Source organism: Megascapheus bottae, chromosome 27 (genome assembly GCF_031878675.1).
Source record: "Megascapheus bottae isolate mThoBot1 chromosome 27, mThoBot2.hap1, whole genome shotgun sequence".
NCBI classification, from domain to species: Eukaryota; Metazoa; Chordata; class Mammalia; order Rodentia; family Geomyidae; genus Megascapheus; species Megascapheus bottae.
The window spans coordinates 3,630,390-3,653,614 of NC_143535.1; the positions used below are offsets into that span (position 1 = coordinate 3,630,390).

The following is a 23,225-nucleotide window of genomic DNA, read 5'->3' on the forward strand; positions in this document are numbered from 1 at the left end:
GTTACGGCTGTCTCTCCCCTTCATTTACCCACTCCTGCCAAGGCAACATTTACAATGCCTCAACAGCATCTCACGGATACCAAGCTTGAAGGATGCGTAGGCATCTGATCAAGCGGTTGATCCAAATGTGTAACCCCTCCCCAGGGCTTAAGGACAAGGCTGGCATGTCCAGCGTATCCCTCTGCTCTGGCCCTGGGTCTCCGAGTCAGTCCACTCGCTTCTTCCACACCAGTGGGGTGCCACAGACTGTAATTCCCTCACATGATCCCAGCTCTTCGCTTCCTGTGAGGGGGTGTGAGGGGTGTCCTGTCTCTCACCCAAGCCTCCTATTCCCACTCCCTAACTTCTGGGCAAATGATGGCCTTGGCCCAGTGTGAATCATTTTTTCCCACAAGGTTTGGAATCTCCACTCCACCTCTTCTATCCCCAGGGCAGCCCTCCATCAATCCCTGGTCAACATCGGGGATTGAGTCTGCTGTCAGAGCTTCTTATCGGCCAGGTTACGCTGACCCCTGGATCAGACTACTCCCTGCTAAGCTCTCTCCCCCTGGTTCTCCTCTCACGCTTTCAAAAAGCACCATTTCAAATACTAAGGTCCCCAATCCAATCCATGACAACAAGAAGGTGGCAGACTTAAAGCTCTCATCTCTGATTCCTCACAAACTCTAACTTTACCCCCACCCCCAGCCCTGAATCTGTCCCAGGACTGAGGGATGGAGAAAGAGAAAGAGCCCAGGGAGAGGTGTGTGTGTGTGTGTGTGTGTGTGTGTGTGAGAGAGAGAGAGAGAGAGAGAGAGAGAGAGAGAGAGAGAGAGAGAGAGAGAGAGAGAGAGAGAGAGAGAGAGAGAGATGGGGGGGGAGGGACCTCCTAGGGATGAAGGAGGAGGTGGCCAGGAGGCCAGGGGAGGAATGTGTGAGACTCACAACTACAGCCACCCTTCTATGTCCTTGGGAGACTGGTTCCAGGACTTCCATGACACCCAGCTCCAAAGATGCCAAGTTCCTTCTGTAAAATGGCATTTTTATGCAGTGCTTGCACATAACTCTCACACAATCTCCTGAAGACTTTAAATCATCTCTAGATTATTTATAACACCTAATACAATGCAAATGTTATGGAAATAGTTGTGCTGTGTCTTACACAGGACTGACAAAAGTCTGTTCCTATCCACTACAGAGATAGATAGGGTTGAGTGGATCTACAGATACAGGCGCAGCAGGTATGGAAGGCTGGCACCTCAGTAGAGTGCTTACCCTAGGCTCTTCTTCAGTGCTCACCTCCCCACTCTGCTGCACCCACCCCAGGTCTGCCTGGATGTCCCCCTTGTCCACAAATCACTGTCGCCTTCCTTGAAACCCTTAGGGACTCAAAGCAACTCCTGCTATTTTTCTCACCATCTTCCATAAGTAACTTTTTTTTTCAGACAGAAGGCATGGTTGACCCTTTTGACATTTTTTTTCATTTCCATGTTTGATATCATTTGATGAGAAATGTTCATTTCTTGGCACAGATTAGGAGCAAAGCAAGCTTGAAGAGCTAGCCTGAGCCACAGTGATGCTCTCTTTCAAGATCACCAGCCAGATGACAAGTGGAGAAGGACACTGGCTGTGCAGACGCCTTCCCCCAGCCTCCCTCCCGGCCTGGACCAGGAGGGCAGCGTAGGGAGAGGCTGTGCCACCCAGCTGTGGCTGTGCTTGGGTACTGCGAGGGGCCCTGCATGGCCCCCTTCCTGCCACTTCCTCTCTTGACCCTGTCTTGACAGCTCGTGTGGTTATTTCTCACTTCCTTTGGTGAGTGGAATTTTGCATGCCCAAGATGCTGCCTAGTGGCGAGAAAGAGCCTGTGTCCCAAGGAGTCGCTTCTGTGTTACCCTCCATTTCTGAGAGAAGCAGCCATGAGCTGGGGCTCTGGGCTGTGTTCTGTCTGCGCTGTGTCTCCTGCTGGATGAAGACCATTATTCTTCGAACTCAGGGCGAGATGACTAATAACCACATCAGGAGAAAACAAATGCACATCATTGACTAAGCAGATCCTGTAAAGCATATTAATAACTCAAGCTAATGACTGGATCTATCCCTTGGGCCCCCAAAGGGGGGGATACAGCACACCCTGAACTTGACTTTCTTTGGCTGTGTGGGGAGGAGCTAAAAAGCTGTCTGTGCCATTCTCAGTCTGGGCTCTGAGGACTTCGGGGTGACTGAGAACAAAGGACCCTGACAAAGCCCAGCTTGCCCTCCTTGAAGCTCATTTCCCCGGCTGCCCCCTATTTGTGGGTGTGACATCACCTCCTGAAAAGACATGTTGAGATCACAAGCCCTGTTACTAGAGAACATGACCTTGAGTTGCAGAGAGCGTCTGCATCGAGGTAATCAGGTCACAGGTAATCACCTGGGATCCCTGAAAGAAGGGTAAAGACAGCCTACTGCCACCCAAAACTAGGAGTGCAGGACAGATGCTTCCTCAGACGTCAGAAGGAACACAACCCTGCCACACAACGCTGAACTTGCAGCTTCCACAACTGCAAGAGAGTGCGTTTCTGCTGTTTTTAGCCACCCCGTCTGCGGCATTTTGTGATAGCAGGCTTATGAAACTCATGCATGTTGTCTCTCCATACGCCTGTGTGAGGAAGGAGCTGCTGACGGATTTTCATAGCTCTTGCTGTTCACAAGGAATACGCCTCACGATCCTGGGCCAGGGACCAGGCCTGGAAGGTGAGCCGACCACGAGGGGCTGAGCCCTGAAGTGGACGGAAGGTGAACCAGGGTGGCCAGGAAGAAGCTCCTGTGAAGGAGAGGAAAGAGACCACGTGGAAAACTGCGTGTGCTCACGAGGTTCCAGTGATCTACACGTGCAAGCCACGGCGAAGGCCACGGGAGACTTCCCGTCTTTATACCCCTGAGTGCTAAGGACATGTGACACCAGGCAGAAATACTGCCGACAGTAAAGTAGACAGGAGAGCCTAGGAAAAGAAGTCTCTGAAAGACAGAAGGGTAGACGGGAGGTAAATGTCAAAGGTGTAAGTAACTGTAGGAAAAAAAATCCATACACAAAAGGGTGGAAATACCTCAGATGTGACTTGGAGGAGGAAGGGACGAATATGATGCAAGCCACATGGACACACGGTGATAGATGTGCTTGTCCTAACCTATGATGAAAATGGAGCGGAGGGACCATGTTATAATGGGCAGCTTTGATTACCGAGGCATCGGCTAGAAATCTAAGCGGCTAAAAACGGGACTGTTTCTAAGTAGCCTGTTGGCCCGTTCACTCTCTCAGACTGCCAAGCAGAAGCAAGCTCACAGGGCCGTGGCAGAAAGAGATGATGATTTCACCTCACCCACTCAGGCGATAAGTGTTTTTCGAGTGTCACTCTGTGGAGAGCCCTTTACTTCCATCCAACACAAAGGTGAATTAGGTGGGGGTTCCTTCCCTTAAGTCACGGTTAGAACGGAGAGAGTTCCATGTGAAAAGAAAATGCATTAAAACCGTGAGGGATATGGTAATAAACCACTGCACGAATGGGAAGAGGAAAGGGTAGTGAGACGACTGCCTGGGACGCCGTGGGGAGTGAGCTCCACTAAAGGGGAAGTGGGGAGTCTCTCTCCTTGTCGCAGAGGAGCTCTGGAGCAAATCCCAAAGAACAAAGGGAGCCAGCAAGGGTTCCTGGCAGCGCTGAAGGCTGGAGTTAGTCTAGTTCGGTATAGCTCAGAATTTCAAGATGCAAAGGAGCACCCCAGAGATGATGAATTACCTGACCCAGACCTAGGGGCATCTTGTCAAGAAGGCTGACACCCCACATTGCAGCCCTGAAACATCCCCACAGAGGCTGTGGGCTGGCTTGTTGCACTTTACATGTTCAGACATGGCAGCAGAGGTCTGAGCCTTTCCCATGGCAAGCCCTGCTGTCATTCAGCCACAGAAGGCGTCCACAGAATTCCTCAGCACTCCTGCTCATGTCTTTATGGTCAAGGGGTGCTCTGCTGTGAAAGGGTGGAAAAGGTGTGATAACAGGAGCTGAAACCCAGGGAGGAAAGAGGTTGTTAGGAGAAGAAGTCCCTGCAGAATGCAGGCACTGACGTGGCTCTAGGACTTCCTGGGTGAGATGGGAGCTGATGGGGAGGCTAAAGAAGGTGGGGGACACTGGAACCCACAAATACCAGTCTGATCTCAGGAGAGGGAAGAGGGGGATGAGGACAAGAGCACCACTGAGAGGCCGAGCCTGTCCTGGGGTTGTGGCCACTTGCCGGTGGATGTGGGGCAGGAGGCCCGAGGGACTGCCGGAAGTCCCTCACACCGTGGTTCCCGAACTAGGATTCGAATGCGGGTCTGCGCTTTCTCCAAAGCAACCTGCTACAAGCAAGGCAAATGGTGTATGTTTAGTGCTATTTCCACTCCTAATCTGGTTCCTGTGACTTAGGCAAATCATTTTTCTCTGTGTTGACTAATCTTGTTTGTCAGTTTGATTGAGAGATGCCTAGGAGATTAGTAATTATATATATATGGAAATATGCAATATATAGTATATGGAAACGCATATGCTATATGGATATATAATATAGCTATTATAATGCTAATATAGACAAATAATTTTTCTCTGTGTTGGCTAATCTTAGTTGTCATTTGGATTGGGAGATGCCTAGGACTTTGCTAATTACATATCATATGTCATATAATATATGATATGTAATTATGTAACAATTCTAATACACATACATGTAGATTATACATGCATATGTATATTGTAGATAGCCTTTGTTGTCATTTGAATTGAGAGATGCTTAGGACTTTGCTAGTTACACATATTACTTATTATATTGCATATTACTTATTATATTGCATATTACTTATTGTAGTAATACACTATGGTAATCACATATCATGTCATAGACTAGGTAATTATATACCAATTCTAATGTGCATGAATATATTTTATACGTGTGGATGTGTATTGTAGATAACCCTCTTCAGCAGCAGCCTGGCTGCAGGCCCCTGACGCTCATCCGCCTGGAGTCCTTTCCCAGGTAGCCATGTTCTACTCACCAGCACTGTGTGTTTGTAGGCGCGGTGGATCACAATGCTGTAGCCAAACACAGACACATCCACCTGCTTGACCCACAAGGCCAGCGACGGGTCCCGGTCCTCGTTCTTGGCCATCACTGTGAACTTGGGGAAGGTGTCCGAGTTCGGTCCGTTTCCCGTGGTGCACAGGATGAGCGGGCAGCTGGACTGGAAGTCAAAGGGGTAGCCGTCGAAGGTGAGGTAGTGGCCGTAGCCCGAGATGATACAGGAGGCGTCAGTGCGGGCGCGGCAGCTGTACAGACCGTCTTCCTCCATGCAGAACTCGTCGTCCCCGCAGGGCAGAGTCTCGCAGTGGACGCTGTTGTCCGTGCCATTGCAGTAGCAGAAGATCTGACAGTCCTGGTCCACCCAGAAGGTCTCGTTGGTGGCAAGCTGGTGGCCCTCAAAGCTGCAGCCGCACTCGCTCCGGGTAACACACTGGCTGCCCTGCAGGGCATAGCCCTGGTCACACTGGCATCCCTCGGAGCAGCTGTCCACGCAGATGGGGCCCAGGGCCAAGGTCTCGCACGTCTCTGTGCACGTCAGGCACTCTTCAAAGTGGCTGTTCTCTGGGCACTCCAGGGCTGAGGGTTGGAAAGAGAAGATGAGCTTGAGAAAGGGACGGGGACACAGACAGAGGCTTGTGTGTGTACATGCATGTGTGTGCATGCGGATGGGTGTGTACATGTGTGCACATGCACGTGTAGGTATGCATGTGCATTCGTCTTTGTGCAGCTCAGTGATCTTGAAGTCACGTGCCTCGTTTGGGCATGCATGGGTATGTGTGTATGTGTGTGTGTGTGTGTTCATATTTGTGCAGCTCGGTGATCTGAAGTCACGTGCTTCATTTGGGTACGTGTGCACACGTGTGTGGGGGTACACATGTGTGTCTGTATTTGTACAGCTTGGTGATCTAGATGAAGTCACGTGCCTGGTTTGGGCTGGCCCAAGGCCAGGTGAACCGCTCCCTCGCAGGCTCCTCTACCACACCTGGCTTCCTGGGGATAAGATTCTAGGTCTGCAAACCTGACTGAGTACCTGCTGCCCGCGGGCCTGGGCAAGCCTTATCCAGCCACGTGGACGGGTGTCTGCTTTGCAGGCCGATGGCTCAACTTGTGTAACCAGTAAGAACCAAGGAGGGTGCCACACAGGGCTCAAGACGGAGACTCTGGAGAGACAGCTAGGGTGCTGCATGAGCTGTGGGCTGGGTCCGCACTGTCCTGGGAATGGCGCTCTCTCCACTTTTTCATGTCTGTGAGCTTCAGATGTGGGCCATCTCTGCCTACTAAGACTGTTGCCAAGAGTGTTGGTGGAGTCTCAGTGAATGGCATTCTCTCCGTCTTTGTTTCCCGCTTCTCCTCTCCCATGGCTCTGACTCCTTTCAACTCACCACACTGCACATAGTCATCTCTACCATCTTGCTCTCACTCTTTTCCTGCCTGGAGAGCCTCCTCCAAAGCCAAATCCTAGCCATCCACCAATGTTTCATTGCAATTTGCACTTCTGTCTGGAAGCCTTCCTCAGTAGATCCGGCCTCGGAGTCACAACACTCAATACACAACATAGCAGATGCCACCCTGTGCAGACTGTGCCAGCCTGTGTGAGTTGGGGCACCTTGCTTGTGGTTGGGCCACTCTCTGTGGAGTTGTGAGCAAGCAACCCCTGTTTCTCTATGAGTTGGATGGGTCCCAATGTCTCAAAAACAGAGACAGAAGATCACAGTGCATCAGAAATCTGCCTAGGACTCTTTGCAGTCTAAGCTCTTCAAAAGCTTCCACCATCTCTAGAAATATGCACTCTTGCCTTTAGAACTTTCTTCGGCTCTGATACAAACCATCATTCTTTAGTGGTGTCTTACAAACCAAGGTCATAAAGGACACTACAGAGAAATAAATTGCACGGCCATAATAGCGTCACCCGTGAGGACCAACTCAATAGTTCTGCACTGTGTACTGTAAGCCAATCTTCTTTTCCTCTGGGCTAAAGAACTCTCTCCATTTCTGTTGACTACAATACCATAGGCTTTGGAGTAGAAGGCTAGTTTGGCAATGATGATATACGACTGCATGGAGGGATTTTCACATTTGTCTCTAAATTATGAATGTTATAACAGTGACTGCAGGTTTATGGTGATAGCAAATAACATGAGTTATTTAAATGGCTCCGGCTTTATGACTTATTGTGTTGTCTGAATTTGTCTGAAAGTCTGGAACATACAGACGTGGTGTCATAAAACTTCTCCCAGCCCCTGGAATGACTCTGAAATTACTTAATTGGGCAGCCTGGCTCTGCTAACACAAGGGATGGTGGAAATTTTCTGAATAGAGAGGCAGTGGTTATCTTCCTCTAGATTCAGAGAGGACGGCACTTCTGGCTCCCAGCAGTTACCTAGTCCAAACCCCACTTCTGCAGGACCCCTCCTGCCTCGTGACTCAAGTGATCTGGTGTGCTCAATCCCTTTCCAGACCCAGACACACAGATGTGAGTCCTGCCTCTCTGAAGGCCATATTCTAAGTGGTTGCATGGGCCCGGTCTCTCTCTCTAGAAATGCCTTCGCCAGAGCTTCCTCCACTCCACTGGCCCAGGAAAGTGGAGTCACCCAGCCTATCAGCTAAACACAGCCCACCCGTCACCCCACCCTGCTCCCCTGCACCACGGAAACAACTCAGCCTACCGGCACGAGTCAATCATCAAAAGAATGGCCTGCCAACCACACACTGTGGTATGGCCAGACTCCGCAGTTCCCTATCAGGAAAGGGAGACAGTGGAAAGCTGCGTGTGAAGCAGGAGAGCAAGGCTGGAGATCTGGCAGGGCAGAGGCCGGGAGGGAGGTCGGCTTGGGAAAGGATGATCGGATCCCAGTGGATGTGGCTGGGAACAGAAACGACAAGGCTCTCCTGCTGTACACTCCCCCGTGCCAGCTGTTGGATCCATGTCTCTTTGGGCTTCCCTAGCTCAGAAATCAGAAGTTCTAAAAAGTATACTCTGTGTGTGTGTGTGTGTGTGTGAGAGAGAGAGAGAGAGAGAGAGAGAGAGAGAGAGAGAGAGAGAGAGAGAGAGAGAGAGAGAGAGGGAGAGGGAGAGGGAGAGGGAGAGGGAGAGAAGTGTAACAAAAGGACACAGGAACCTGCTTCTAGGCATACCCTCAAGCCCGATTTGGAACCATTTTAATGCCCAAAGTCATACACAAGTGTAAGATGAACAATGAGTCATCAAAGCAGATTCTGTCTTCATATTGGTGGGGGAGAGAGGAGTGGAGGAAGGAAGGGTCCAAGGGAAAGAACGGGGGCAGGCTCTTAGCTCTAATGAAGCACTGGGCGGGGGGAGAATTGGAAGCTTGTCCATTTATAACCACAGCGCAACAGATAAATAAATATACATGCAAGAACAGGCAAAGAGCACTGAAACAAGAAGGGGGATGTTGATGAGGAACAGGGCATTTCCACGACCTGCAAGTGTGTCCCCACAGTCTGCCTGCAAGGAGAACACACAGGAGACCATTTGCCCAGGCCTTGACCAAGGGCCAGTGTGACCTCAGGCCAGGGAGACGGAGTGTACCAGTCCATGCAGGCTGGACTGCAGGAGAAAACCACCCGGGGCCCATGGGGGTGACTGGAAGAGAAGTTCTGAGGGAGAAGAGAGGTGCGCCATGCACCCCCACTCTCTACCTTCCCCTTCTTGCAGCTCCACTTACGGCAGAAGTCGTAAGTCCGCCAGGGCCCCACCTCCACGTCGGCATTCTTGCAAGCACTGGCATAGCGGGCCACGGAGTCACAGAGCTCTGACTCGTTGCCCCCGCTCTGGCACAGGCGGAAGAGGCAGGTGCGGTAGTAGGCGGTGACGTTGACCACGCCGTGACACTCGAGGAAGGAGCTGTTGGAGGGGTCGTTGATGACACCGCACCTGGAGCGGCTGCGGTAGAACTTGAGCAGCTCCGAGTCGTTGTTACAGGCCTTCAGCAGGTCCCCGCACTCGCCGTTGCAGATCTCCTCGAACGTGGTCCAGCTCTGCAGGAACACAGCCAGGTTGTCCGTGCACTTGCCGTTGGGCAGGCAGAACTCGTCACTGGCGTTGGCATTGAAGAAACCGCACAGGCCCCCCGTGCAGTTGAAGTACTCGGTGGACAGGCGGATGTACAGCAAGCCTGCGTCCGAGTACTGGACTGTCACCACACCCTTGGACTCCACAGTCGTACTGTTTCTGTTGCGATAAATCTCTAGCTTCCCCAAAGGATGGAAAAAAGGTAACTCCACTTCCTGGCCGTTCAGCTGAAAACAAACCAAAGCACCATCATCAACGGCAGAACCCCAACTGTGGGCATCACTCACCCCATTGACTCCGAGAAAAATCCAGAGTCTGCTGGACCCTGGAAGCCAGATAACAACTGTTTATTTGTGGATTCATTACTCCTTCCTCCCTCCCTCCCTTCCTTCTTTCCTCTCTTCCTCCCTCCCTCCCTCCTTCTTTCCCTTCCTCCCCCTCTCTTTATCTTTTTGTCTTACTGGTCCTAGGGCTTGAAATAGGGGCCTGGGCACCGTCCCTGAGCTCTTTTTGCTGAAGGTTAGCATTCTGCCATTTTGAACCACAGCATCACTTTCCGTTTTCTGGTGAGTAATTGGAGATAAGAGACTCATGGACTTCCCTGCCTGGGCTGGCTTTGAACCTCGATCCTTAGATCTCAGCCTTCTGAGAAGCTAGGATTTCAGGTGTGAGTTACCAGTCCCTGGTCCCTGCTTTTTTCTTTTGAAACTAATGTTCACTCTTCATTTTCACATCATCTAGACATTAAGCTAGTCCCAGACAAACAGAATTTAAATGTAAGCGAACATTATCCTCTGTATGTAGCTCCTTTTTACCCACCAACATGTGTCTCCTTTGAGCATCCGTTTTTTGTTTTGCTTTGCTTTTATTTGCTTCTTTGAACAACTGCACTTTCTTCCCAGCTTTTCCAGCTCCTTCTTTTCTCTCCAGTTCTTTCCTTTCCTTTCCCTTGAGGCATACAGGAGATACCTAATGATTTATACCTACGTCCTTATCTGTACTCTGAAATTCTTCACTACGCTAATGTCTCCCGATCTGTCAGTGGAAGGAAAGCACGGCCCACTCCACTGGTGGATGTGTGGTACTGGGAAATCTCCATGGGCTGCCTCTCGCTCTCTAAACCAGACGTCGTGGGATGCGACATTAGGCTCCCTCGCTTTGCCCTTGGGGATCTTCCTATGAAATTGAGAAATGGACCTTCACAATTCCCAAGAACCTCTCTGGTGTGACGCTCTATGAGCCACCACGTTGAGATCCTCAGACCAGGTCAGCAGCAGGGAGGCAGCAAGACTCAGCCCCCTCCAACAACACCCACGCTCGTCCTCGTCTACCCGTGGGGAGGTTAGCGTAGTCCAGGCAGGCGTTAAGAGCAGAGAATGTGGAGTCAGCCGGCTTGGGCTGGAATCCCATGTCATGGCTGTGTGCTGCTGGGGGAGGTCACGTCGGTTTTCTCTTGCATAAAGTGAGGAGGGGCCGATAGCACCATGTACCTCATACGATTAAGCGTGTGGGTGTCACCAATGGCGCAGGACCTAGAATGGTGCCAGACGTGCAGGCAGAGAGCTGTCAGCGTTTCCTGCCATGGAGGGGGAGTGCTACTCGATCCAGTTTGGAGAACTCCACACTCGCTCCAGCCCTGCGTGGGACACGATCCTACTGGGTGCGGGTCCTTAGGGGAAACCTCCATCTGGAAGCTGCGTCCTTCGCTCGGTGAGACTCCGCCAAGGACCCTCAGGGAGCCAGGAGCCTTACCTTGATCTCCGAAGCCCCGATTCCTCCTATCTTGACCTCCTGGTCGGCCACCAGGATCCGAAGCCCCCGGAGCCAAGCGGGCTCTGCGTCCGGCTTCTTCTTGTGGATGTCGATTTCCAGGTAGTCGGGGCGCTCGGGGCAGGTCTTCAGGAGGGTGTAGGAGAACTCGGAGGGGAAGGCGTAGGCCGCGCCATCGAAGGTACGCAGCAGCTGGTTCTGGCTGAGCAGGCACACGGTCTGGCGCTCGGGGAAGCAGCCCTGGTAACCATCCTCCACGGCGCACACCTCCCCGTGGCGGCAGGTCTTGTTGAAGCAGTAGACCTCGCCGCCCTCCTCGCACAGGCACTGCACCGTGCAGTTGGCCGTGGCCCAGAAGAACTCTCCCATGGTGTAGTAGTGGCCGTCGAAGTCACAGCCGCACTTGTGAAGAGGGACGCACTGGCTGGTGCTGAGGACGAAGCCCTCGTTGCACTCGCAGCCCTCCGTGCAAGGCGTGGCACAGTTCTGAGAGGCCGTGAGGTCGGAGCAGGTGTCTGGGCAGCTGCTGGTACACACGGAGTAGTGGCTGAAGCTTGGGCATCTCACGGTGGACACTGATAGAGGGGGCGGGGTGTGGATAGAGGAAAAGAGGGGGATCACAGGTGAGTTGACCCCTGGGCTCGCCTGCAGTATCCAACCAGCACAAGGGTCCAAAGAGGGAATGGTCCTTCCAGCCATGTAGGAAGTGGAGTGAAAGCCAGATGGCCATTCACCAGGATGAGGGACACAAGAGAGACTCAGCTTGGCAACTTTTCTAGTGACTAGAGAGCCACGCAGGTGGATTGTGAGACTTTCCTGGAGTCGGATCGTCTCCACAGAAACGTCCAATGTGCTGTCCTCGCTCGACTAGATCACCCCTCGATCTGGAGCTCCAGCTGGTAATCTACAGCCCTTCGGATGTTTCTACATCTTCCGTGGGTGGATGTGATGAGCCGACCTGATATTAAAGGGTATGGCTCATTCTTAGACGGCAACAGACCCCACTTCCTGGCAGAATCGCACTGTCACTCTTAGAGACATAACTTGACAGCGTGAACACGTGAGCGGGAAGGTATTTAAAATACACGAGCGTGACTAAAGCAGACAGTGGGCATGAATTGTCGGGGCTATGAAAAGTGAGAAAGAACCCCCGCTGTCTGCAAAGATCACGGGCTGGTTTCTCCAGGAGACTGCACGGGAACTGGCTGTCTTCTGAAAGCCATACATGCCTTAGAAATCTTTTATTCTTATTTTAAGAGTCTCCCCGTCTACGTGAATGTTTGAATCCGGATGAATCCAGGAGGCAGGGCACAGGGGCCTAGTAAAACAGCTCTCTGAGCTAAATATAATTCATCTCACCAAAGTGAGAGACAGAGCGAAGACAGAAGTACGTGATATGGGAAAAGCAGTAGCACTGGGAGAAAACGTAGACACGTTATATATAATAATCGGGGCGATTTAGATGCTCTTGGATTATATATAAGGATTAAAAAGAAGCTGTGTTCAATCTCAAAACTTAAATGGTGATATGGTTGCTGTGGGTGGGACAGAGGCTGCTCAGTCATACAGCAAGAAAAATGCACTGACATTTACTAGTTTGGCCAGCACTCGAAATCTTTACCAGTCATGTGAGGTATTTATACGAAGCCAACCTATACTTAGAGGGAGTTTAAAAAAATCACCTTCTGGCCTTGGAATTTAAAGTGACTTTAAAATCTCCTCACCTCCAGAGCCTCAGAAAGACATGGAATATAACTTCTATTTACTCACATGGAAAGAAGAAGAAACAAGGGCCAGAAAGGAAATAAATTATCATTTGTTATTGCTGTCTCTGAATTTTATAAGTAGACAGACAAAGAACAATTTAGCTGGACTAGAAGGGAAACAAGTGAAATAACTAAATGGTATAAAATGCCCCGTGTCAGAATAGAATTGGAAAGAACCTGGCTTTTCTCACACGTTGGGACTTCCCCTAACTGCTCTCAGTACTTCATTGTTATATTGTATTTCCAACCCACTGTCCTTTCATTCACCAGCTTCACAGATAAAAAGGCTCCAGGGCAAGGGGCACAAACTCTAAAGGGACAGGAGGGAGAAAGGAAGGGCCAGAGAGCAAAGGCCCAGGCTCCCCCTGGGGGCGGGGGAGGGGCTGCTTCTCAAGGCTGGAGGTGGATCCCCAGCCAGGGTCTATATGTGTTCGCCACCTCCTGGTCAGCGCTGGGCCTGCCCCCTCTGCTACGGGGATTCCTCCAGCCACGTGTTCCCTGTCATTCATTCCACGTTTCCAGAGCATTTCTTTTCATCCATGGCTTCTTACATCCCATGGCATGGGGATGGAACGGTCCTTTCAAAATCCATTCCTTACAATTGCTGATAGTTCAACCTCACCCCTGCCCTTGGACCTCCATGGAACTTAGAGGAGCCCCGAAACCCCACTGGTGTCCCGGCTTACCACACCCAGTCTGGATCCGCCAGTCTCCAATGGGAATGCCCAGGGCTTGGCATACCAGGGCGTAGGCCTGGATGGCTTGACAGAGGAGCGTCCCGTTGTCTCTCACGCTGCACAGGTCGTACACGCAGCTGTGCACAAAGGCTGTGGGGTCCACGACAGTGCCACACTCCCACAGGGGCCCATCCGTCTTATTGAGGAAGCCGCAGTAGTCAGGACCGAAGTACAGGGTTTCCGTGGCTGCGTCACACTGAGTGCAGTTGTTCACACAGCCGGAGCCACACTTCCAGTCTGTGTGGTAGACACGCCAGCTCTCTCCCAGGTCCAGCACAGACATGGCTGGCCTGCCGTCGGGGCGGAGGAAGTCATCCAGTGGGTTTTTGTTGTAGTTCCCACAGAGCCCACAGGTGGAGTTTATATAAGAGCCTGGGACAGAAATGGAGGCGTAGTGCTGGCCGTCAAATGTCACCAAGAGCCCAAAATCTGTTTCCACGGCTGTAGACATGCCACTCTGGTAGATTTTCACTGTCCCCAAGTCTAAGGTGACGGGCAAAGAAGTCACCAGGTCATTCACCTGCCAACAGTAACAGCAAAAGGCCGGTGAGCAGGTGCAGAGGCAATGAGTTCCGGTAGGAGAGCAGGGAGGGCTGAGCACCTCCACATTCCAGAGTATTCCATATCCCCCACTCGGCTCACTCCAGAGTGCTCACTCTCACTACAACAAAGGTCTGGGGAGAGAGGCATTTGAGAGAGCCGCTGGTTCTGGGCTGCCCTGGGAAAGGCTGTGCCATTTCTAGCGATTTCTAGTCATTTCTACAGCCCCTCGGTTGGCTCTAGGCTAACAGTAAGGTTTCATTTGAAAGACTCCTCCCCTTGTTTTTCCTCTTTATTCCTCTAAGAATCAGGTTCCCAGCAGGTCATCATCACAGATTTTTCCATGGCCTCCCTAACTGTTGTTAGTGCCCGGTGACCCTCCTCTCAGCTAAAAGGTGAATCAACCACTGGTTGTCTATATCCATGCTTGAAGAGTCTTACTAAGGACTTCCTGCTGGCAGAATAATGTCTTTCAACGACAGCAAAATTGAGCAGCTATTAGCTACCAAACACCATGTCAGGAGCTGGGAAACACAGGATTCTTCTCCCCCCACCAAGAGTCTCCCTCCTGGACTCCTGAAGAAGAGGAACACAAGCATATTTATAGATGAAAGTTTTAAAAATGAATCAATAGAAGCAATGCAGGCTGGGGGAGGGGGGTTTGCAGTAAACGAACACTTAATTCAGCCTAGAGGAGTTGTCCAAGGATTTTTAGAGGCCATTCCTTTGGACACAGAAGTGTCCAAGGGAAGAGGTGAGGCAGAGGATCCCAGGACCAGAAAATCAAGGTCAAGGGTTAGAGGCAGCCCCGTGGGACCAGAAGACAGCGTGGCATGTTCTGGGTTCCAGAAAGATCAGGCGGCTAGAAATGGAGCTGCTGAAGACAATGGCCAGATGATCAACCTGCAAATATCACGCCTGCCTGGAGAAGTTTGGGATTAGCAATGAGTAAAATCTCTGCCTTGTGGGATCTGCATTTTAGCTGGAGAGACTGACAGCCAACAAAATAAAATATTATATGGGATAAGTGGCATGCAGAGAAATCAAGCAGGGACTGCAGATTTCCCTAGGGAAGAGAGTTTCTGATTTTAAATTGAATGGTCAGGCCAGCTCTCCATAGGGAGGGAGCAACTGAAAAGAAGCATTTTTCAGGGTGCCATGGGAATATCCCGGGGTGCCTGCAGGAGGCCAGTCGTCTCCTCGAGGCAGGAGCCAGGAGAGCAGCTGATGTCAAAGAGGACGACAGCCAGAACAAGGAGGGCCTGAGAGCCTCCTGAAAGACCTTGGCTTGACCCAGAGCAAGATACAGAGCCAAGAGGGCATTTGGCATAAAGGACTGCCACGATCTGACTTCCACTTCAAAAGAACAGCTCTGGCTCCCGTGTGGAGATCAGACCTCGGAGAGCCTTTTACACCACGGCACAAACAGAACCTGGACGTCCACTCTGCAGGGAGAACGTTTGTCAGCAAGGAAAGGATGCAGGTACCTTTGCATTTGAGGTCCTTTCTGACCTGCAGGAAGGGTGGACTTACTGAACTAAGCCAAGATAAGAAGCAAGGCACCCAGACAGGCAGCGGTTGTGGGAGCACCACCTCATGAGCCTGCATGGGAGGGACACGCACAGACAGTGCTCAGCTGGGCCACAGCTCTGGGGAGGGAGGCGAACTGAGAGATGAAGCAAGAGTGACTTTTAGTAGATAGACAATGTAAGCAGGTGGCTTGAAAAGCTGGTAGCAAAGGAATTAATTTTCTTCTCTCCATTTGCCATGCCTTATTCCTCCAGAGGCTGGAGGCGTGGTCTGTCATGGAATGTCTTGTCCCAGAACAGGTCTAGGAGGGCTAAGCGCACGTTAACCCTCCAGGCTTTCCTTCGTGATGGAGGTAAGGGTCTAACCTGCTACTGTAGCTACCTCCCAGTTGTCATGGAAGCTCAACAACAGACTGTCCAAACATTACCCCCTTCCATCACCATGCCCATGTCACAGGCCACTCTCGCAGATGAGCTTGCCTCTCTTGTTGGTCCACTCATGGAAATATGGGCTTTTGCCAGTCTGTACTTCCAGACCCTTCCGATCTCCTCGAATTGCCCAGTGCAAAGCCACCACTGCATGGTCGCTTATTTATTATAGACTCACCCCACCCCAGTACCAGCCTTCCATTTTAGATTAGGCTGCAACAAAATACCACAAAAGGATGACTTACAAATCATAGGAATGCTTTCTCATAGTTCTGGAGGCTGGGAAGTCCAAGAAAGGAATACAAATAGATTCAGTGGCCTTCTCCTTGTGCCCTCAGGTGACAGAGAAGGAAAATGGGCTCCCTGAGACATTGTCAGGGCAGTGGTGCAACTCCTGAAGGCCCAGCCTTCACATCCCTACAGCCTTCCAATCTCCTCACACTACCATCTTGGGAATTTAAGATGACGACCCATTCATGGATGGAGTGGAGAGACATAAATATTCAGACTCTGGCAGTGGGGGAAGGAAATAAGAAATTGTTTTTGAGAAAGGAACACTCCTGTAGAGAGCTACTAAGGAGTTTCTAGTTAGTGGATCTTGGTCTCAAAGGCAGAGTTAGCTAGCAAGGGTGAGGAAAAACCACACTATGAGCAAGGTCAGCTTGCCAGAGGACTGAACAGTTAGCCTTTGGGCTGTGCTGGGATGCAGAAAGTGAAATCGTCTTCATGGTTCATATGGAATGCAAACCACATCCATTTCAAATGCTTTCCTGTCCTCTACTTAAGCTCCCCCTAGCAAAGGGCAAAGTCTTCTGTATTTCAAAGCAGAAAGCCATCAGCAGACAGGGTCAGGGCATTGCAATGATCACCCCGTCTCTCTTCCGTCTCTCTTCTTGCCTCACTGTACCTCACCTCACCCCTCGGCGTAGGTAACATGTCAGTTCATGTCCTTTTACCTGACATATGTGAGATGGACGCCTATTCATTCTCATAAATGACTGTGTGTTCCACACTGCTCAGAGCAGGAGCTGGAGACAGAACTCTGACTCGGATGTGTGATCCTTTGTTTCACTCCTCCAGGCCCCAGAGTCAGCCTTGATGAGCTGGTGGTAGACCAACCTCATCTTGTGGCTTTCCCTTCTCCTCCTGGTGTGCCAAGCATTTCCCCTCTTTGACAGTGTCTCTTCCAGGATATGGGCAGGGGCAGGGAAAGGCAATAGAAGAGGAATCACATGCCAGGTGCGGGTGGCTCACACCTGTAACCCTAGATACTCAGGAGGCTGAGATCTGAGGATCACAGTTCGAAGCCAGCCCAGGCAGAAAAGTCCATGGGTCTCTTATCTCCAACAAACTTCTCAGAAGAAACCAGGAGTGGTACTGCGGCTCAAATGGTAGAATCACAAAGCTTAGGTCTTAGAACGGAACAGGGTTTTGGTGAGAGACAGCAATGGGGAGCTAGCATATACCAAGAATCTCCTCTGTGCTAGGATTTGCACAGATGTTCCCCAGGCTCCTCCACCTCACAGGCACGGCTACCATGTTCCCTTTTATAAAGGAGACAGGGGATCATGGCTCACATGACGTGCAGGGGACGGTGACTGACAATCCCCATTCCCTATGGCCTGTATGGAGGCAGTCAAACCTGGGCTACAATTCAGATGCCCAGTCTAGAAGACACAACAGCCCCTAATTTACAGATGAAGGACGGAAGCTCAAAGAGGCCATTCAGCTGCAGTGGTGGCAAGAATTGGGGAGTCCCTCCAGCCCCCGAGTCCCAGCTCTTCATCATGACCCCCTTCTTGTGGGAACACCTTACACTATTCGTTCTCATACGGGAGAGGAAAACACAAACTTGGAACTATTAGCTAGAAGGAGACATTAATTAGATATGGATTTTTAAGTTATGTTGGTTTTCTTTGGGCCCTATTGGCATATGCAATGCCAAATTGTTTGTTTTACTATTAGAGAAAAATGTCCACAGGCAGAATGGGCCTTGTCATTCCACGCGGGAAGACAGGGTGAGAGGAGGAGAACCTCCAGTTTGGAAACAAAGATCTCCGGCCATTCTCAGCCTGGCACAATTGGCAGAGGAGTCAGGTACCTCCCAGGATTTTCAGGCACCTTCCCTCCACTCAGCCTTCTCTCTGCCTGTCCCCAAGTCACCCTGGGTCAAGGCTCTGCCATCCACCAGCCACTCCCCCCCCCCCCTGCCCCGCAGAGCAGGTGTATTCAAAGACACTGGAAACCATTTGGCAAGGGGGAAAAGGAAGCCATTGTTAGCTTGCAGTTGGAGTCACACAACCTTTTCTTTCTGAAGCATTTATATTCACGTCCACATCTCCCTGCTGCTACAGAAAATTGAGGAATCCATGCCCTACGCCTGGACGATGGAACAGAGCCACGCAAAATTAGCAGAGCCACTGGGCCTGAAAGAAATAACAGTGCTCCTTTCTTTCTTAAAAAAAAAAGTCAGACTATGAGCAAAAAGAATTTTAATCAAAATGAAAAGTAAGAAGAATGAAAATGCAAGCGTGGAGTTTTCATTTTCAACTACATATCATCTTCACCATACAGACAAGTGAGAGAAAGCTACTGAAAACAATTTTTTTTAGCTCGAAATGCTAGTATCTATCTACCAGGCTCAGGACAGCAGCTCAAGAGCACAATATAAATTTAAAATGGAAAAACTTCAAACTTCTGGACTCAAATTCTTGGCCTTGATTCTATAGATAGAACTGTATCTAGAGGCACTAACCAAGGAACAAGCAAACTGGTATTTCAACTAAAGTAATAGCTCACTTTCCTAATTTATAAAACTGATAAGCTATACAGACCTAGGAAGGACAAGAGCTAGAAGAAAAGTGGGATGAGTTCCCTGATCCCGCCTTTTGCCTCAGTTAAAACCACAAGGCATTCAGAAAGAAAGGAATTCCTGTACTGACTCAGTTAAAACCACAAGGCATTCAGAAAGAAAGGAATTCCTGTACTGACTCAGTTCAGCCCCATCATCTCATGGAAGACTAAGTTTGCATGCACAAGTTTGCTTGAGGGCAATTAACCCTTTGTGCTGAGGTCACTATGGCTTGGAAAAATCCATGGCTGTTACGTGGTCTTCCTTAACATTTTGAACCCTGGCCTCCACTGATTGGATATCCAGATGCCACTAGCTTCTTGCCCTCCCTCTCTAGTGAATGCTTCATCTTGACAGAATTTGCATATGCTAAACCAATCCAGTATCACACGCATGTGCTAAACAGGCTAAGGGAAGCCCACATTCTCCTCTGGCAGTCTGGGTGGGAGCAGAGCATCCAGTAGAAGGACTGTGCTAGCAAAGCTTTGCCTGGGTCTTCCCATGCAGCCTTCCTAAGAAATCCTTAAGCCATTCCAGACAGATGCCTGCGTGGCCTCCATCAATGTGGAGAGTGGAGATTTCTCTGCCCATGAAACAATGGCTCTTGGGCAATCAGGATGGAGTCTGAAGGGAGTGAGGATTACTAACCAGAGGCTCAACTGAATTAGAGGCTTGCCCAGTGTCAGGGTCTGGGCATGTGACTGTGACACACTGAAAGCCAGGTCTATGGGAGATAAAACCACAGGCACATGCATGTGTCCACCAGTGAGAGACGTAGGAATGCAAATTCAGTCCAAATTGATGCGTGGACAGACGCCAGGCACTGGTGGTTTGTGCCTGTCAACCTAGCCTCTCGGGAGGCTGAGATCTGAGGATCATGGTTCAAAGCCAGCCCGGACAGGAAAGTCTGGGAGACTTCTCTCCAATTAACTACTCCCAAAACGTCAGAAGTGGCAATGTGGCTCAAGTGATAGAGCACTAGCCCCGAGGAAAAAAGGAAAGCTCGAGGGCAGCGCCCAGACCCTAAGTTCAAGCCCCAGGACCAGCAAAATAAGAACAGTGGATGGACGTTGTTAGGAGAAAGCTTGGCAGAGCTCTCCTCCAAATGCTATTTGGTCTGGCAAAGCATCTTACAATACCCTTGCAAGTCAGAAGGGCATAAACCTCTTCTCTGGTGCTTAGAGAGAAATTCACAGCAGAGCGAGTAGGTGAGGAGCATCTTTCCTAGGCTGTTGAGTCATCTCTAGCGTGTCCGCGCCCTGCGAGGGAGGGAGGGGTTCTCACCTTGACCCTTCCGTAGCTTCCCTTGGGGATGAGAATCTTGTAGCCGTTGACTTCAATGGAGAGCTCCTTCACCCAGGAGACTGAGGAGCCTGCTCGGTGTTCATTCTTGGCCTCCACACTGAAGAAGGGGAGGCTGGAAGTCTGCAGACACTGTCTGGCCAACAGGTAGGCACAGGAGCCTTGGAAGTGGAAGAGGAAGCCGTCAAAAGTGTGATAGTGAGGCTCGCCGAACACCACGCACGTGCTGGTCTCCACGGCGCTGCAGGAGAAGAATCTGCCTTTGGCTTCGCACAGCTCGTAGGGGCTGCAGGGGGCCTCCTGGCAGTAGATCTCGTTGTTGAAATCCAGACAGCGGCACTTGATGGTGCAGTTGAGGTCATCCCAAAACACCTCCCCTCGCCGAAGGAACTGTCCTGGGAATCATGACATCAGAGCCAACATTAGTGCCTGAGTTCAGTCCCCAGGACTGGCAAAAAAATAAAAACCCTAAATGTAAATAGCCCCAATTGGGTGTCTGACATACGGATATAAATCCTAACATCCTGGAAATATTTTGGAAACAGCTGATCTCTTCCCTGGCACTTTCAAAGGCTCATAAGTCCTGTAGATGCTGCTTAGGCAGCATTTGCCCCCGTTGCAGGTTGTTTATCTTGCCAGCTCTAGGGCCTTCTCTCTTTTAATCCACTAGACAGAACTTTTGATGAATCCCCGATCAAGAAGATAATGAGATCGGGGGTAGGGATGATTGATGACTTTAAGAAATGTGCTATTAAAAAAATTACTCGTAAGATCATTTCCTTAAATGAAATGATCTCTGGGCCGGGGACTATGGTCGAGGCTTTGCTTGGTATTGGCATCACAACTCTGTAGTCACCTTCCAAGATGCATGATTTGGTTTCCACGTGCCTCCGTTTTCCAAACATGGGTGAGGCCATTCCTCACGCCTGCCTTACGGGAAACACTGATGTGATAGAAGAGATGACACGGGGTGATAGACAGAGGCAGCGGAATTCATACATGAAGAAAGCCCGGCAGGGAAGGGACTGAAATGTGACGGCACACACCAGGAAGAAACAGTGACTTCGCATTGCTCAGATTTCCCAAGTTTTTATAAAAGTATCTCACACTTGCTGGGCTCACAAGTTCTAGGCCAGCGTGGACAAACCTAGAAATCTTATTTCAAAAAGCCAAAAATCAAGCAAACAAACTGCCCCCACATGCCTTGCAGAGTGCATGAGATTACCCAGCCTGCCTACGAGGAAGGTGTGTGTGCCCGGGGAGCCGCCCTTTCTGTGTCTGTTGAGCAGGAACATGTTTCATTAGGCAGTGATGCTTTTTAGCCCATTGAGAATTGTACCCACAATGAGCTAATAGGTTTATTCACATTCCCAGCAGGTCATCTGCAGCAGCCCTCGGAACAGGCTCTCAATCCTCTACAGCCTTTGGCACTCATTCAAGGGTTCATAGATCCTAACAGCCGCCATCCAATACTGTTTCCATTCTCTGCATTTTCAGGCTTCCAATAAATGGGAGGGAAAGGTCTTTGAATAGAGGAGGTTTGGACCAAAAGGCAGAATTGCTGTGATAGTTGTGTTTGTGAAACGATGATATAGTAAACCAGCTCTGTGGAATTGCATTATTTACTACAACCCTGGCCCAAACTCAATCTTATTAGATTGATGTACATCTAGCAGCACATAAAAATGCATGGAATCTATTTAAGGACAATACATTTTCCTAGATATGGAAACCAAACCTATAGCTCAGGAAGAAGAGAATGGAGATGACGCAGGGGCTGTGTACACAGCTGGCACCTGACCAACTCCACAGCTCTTCAAGCCAATCACAGCCCTTGGTTCTGAGGATTCAGGTGAGAGGCTGGCACTGGGCACTGGGCACTTAGGACCTGCAGGCCCATGGCCAGCAAGTTCTGCAATGTGTTGATAACACCAAAGAGGTGTGGGTCTGTAACTTCTCACACACTGGTCCAAGCCAGACCCTGGGACTCAGGTCTCTCTTATCCAGTGCAGTAACAGCTTAGACTTAACACATTTACTTGCTCTTCTGAGCACGGGCCATGCCACACACGCCCCTGTAAAGGCAAAGGGTTGGTAAGCCAGAGTCAGAGTTGGGATGCAGGCATAGATTCAGATAATATGCACATGGCTTGCCTGCATTTGAAGCTGAATCCCAGAAAGAGAGCTGAGATCTGCAGCCCCACGCTTTCTATCTAAGGAGACAGCGCCTTACTCCAACCTAAAACTTTCTCTGGTACCTGGAAACATTTTGCCCATTTCCTCCATGTTTTGACAGTGTCACCATCATTCCTGTGATTATCTCTGGCGCCTTACAGAGCAGCTGGCGTTCACTGGGGGCTCTCACAATATTCTCTGGAAAGCTGCAATGGTAGCATGGCTGGCTTGGTGATGAGAGGGTGCACAGATGGATGGGTAGGTGGATGGAGGAAAGGATTAGATGGGTAGGTAGGAGGGCAAGTGGGTGGACTGGGGGATGCTCGGATGGATGACTAGTTAGGTAGGTAGATGGAAAGGTTAGAGATGGGGGATGAGGTGTGGTTAGGTGAATGAGTGGGGGTGGATGGGGAGGTGGGGATAAGCGAGTGAGCCCTGTCCTGCCTGGAAGTGCGGAAGTCACTGCACTGGGACATCTTAACAGAACCGCGTTTCTGAGTACGCTACAGCACGTTGGAGCCGCGTCTGCACACGGACATCGACGTTCCTGGGCGGGTCCAGGCTCCCCTGCACCTCTAAAGGGGCTTGGCAGGTTCAGGAAGGCGGCACCTTGTGAGTGCCAGGATGAAGAGGGAGGCGCGGCCCAGCTCTCTCACAGGGACCTAATGTGAGCTCTGATTTCCCCCGAGTCCCTTCATGTGTTGCTGCCGCGGGAAGGGTTTTAGGAGACGTTACCCTAAAGACAGCGCTGCTCTTTCTTTCTTACAAGGAAGTGCTGGCTGACATGCTACGCGCTTGACAACTGTCCAAGTTCTCCCACCCTGTGGGGCTACACAGTGCAGGCAGCTAAGAAATCACAAAATCCCAGGGCCACTTCTGAGCCGTGGAGGGCTGGTAGCTGCGTTCACACGGCACACAGGGGCGCCGAAAGCTACGGCGAGGCACACTCAGCGTTGCTGCTCCCGGGCGATGAACGGGCATGCCAAAATTACCTTGATCTCCATCACCCAGCTGAGAGATGTCAAAA

General features: G+C 50.6%; 1 protein-coding gene across 1 annotated transcript in view; it reads right to left on the reverse strand.

The window, feature by feature from the left end:
• Tecta (tectorin alpha) overlaps positions 1 to 23,225 on the reverse strand; it is a 62,389-nt gene that overhangs the window by 28,660 nt on the left and 10,504 nt on the right. The window contains exons 6-10 of the mRNA XM_090319314.1: positions 20,007 to 20,419; positions 13,323 to 13,893; positions 10,853 to 11,445; positions 8,754 to 9,327; positions 5,042 to 5,643 (exon numbers count right to left, since the gene is read on the reverse strand). Of these exons, the coding sequence (XP_090175440.1) occupies positions 5,042 to 5,643; positions 8,754 to 9,327; positions 10,853 to 11,445; positions 13,323 to 13,893; positions 20,007 to 20,419 (2,753 nt within the window). The remainder of the gene's footprint in view (positions 1 to 5,041; positions 5,644 to 8,753; positions 9,328 to 10,852; positions 11,446 to 13,322; positions 13,894 to 20,006; positions 20,420 to 23,225) is intronic.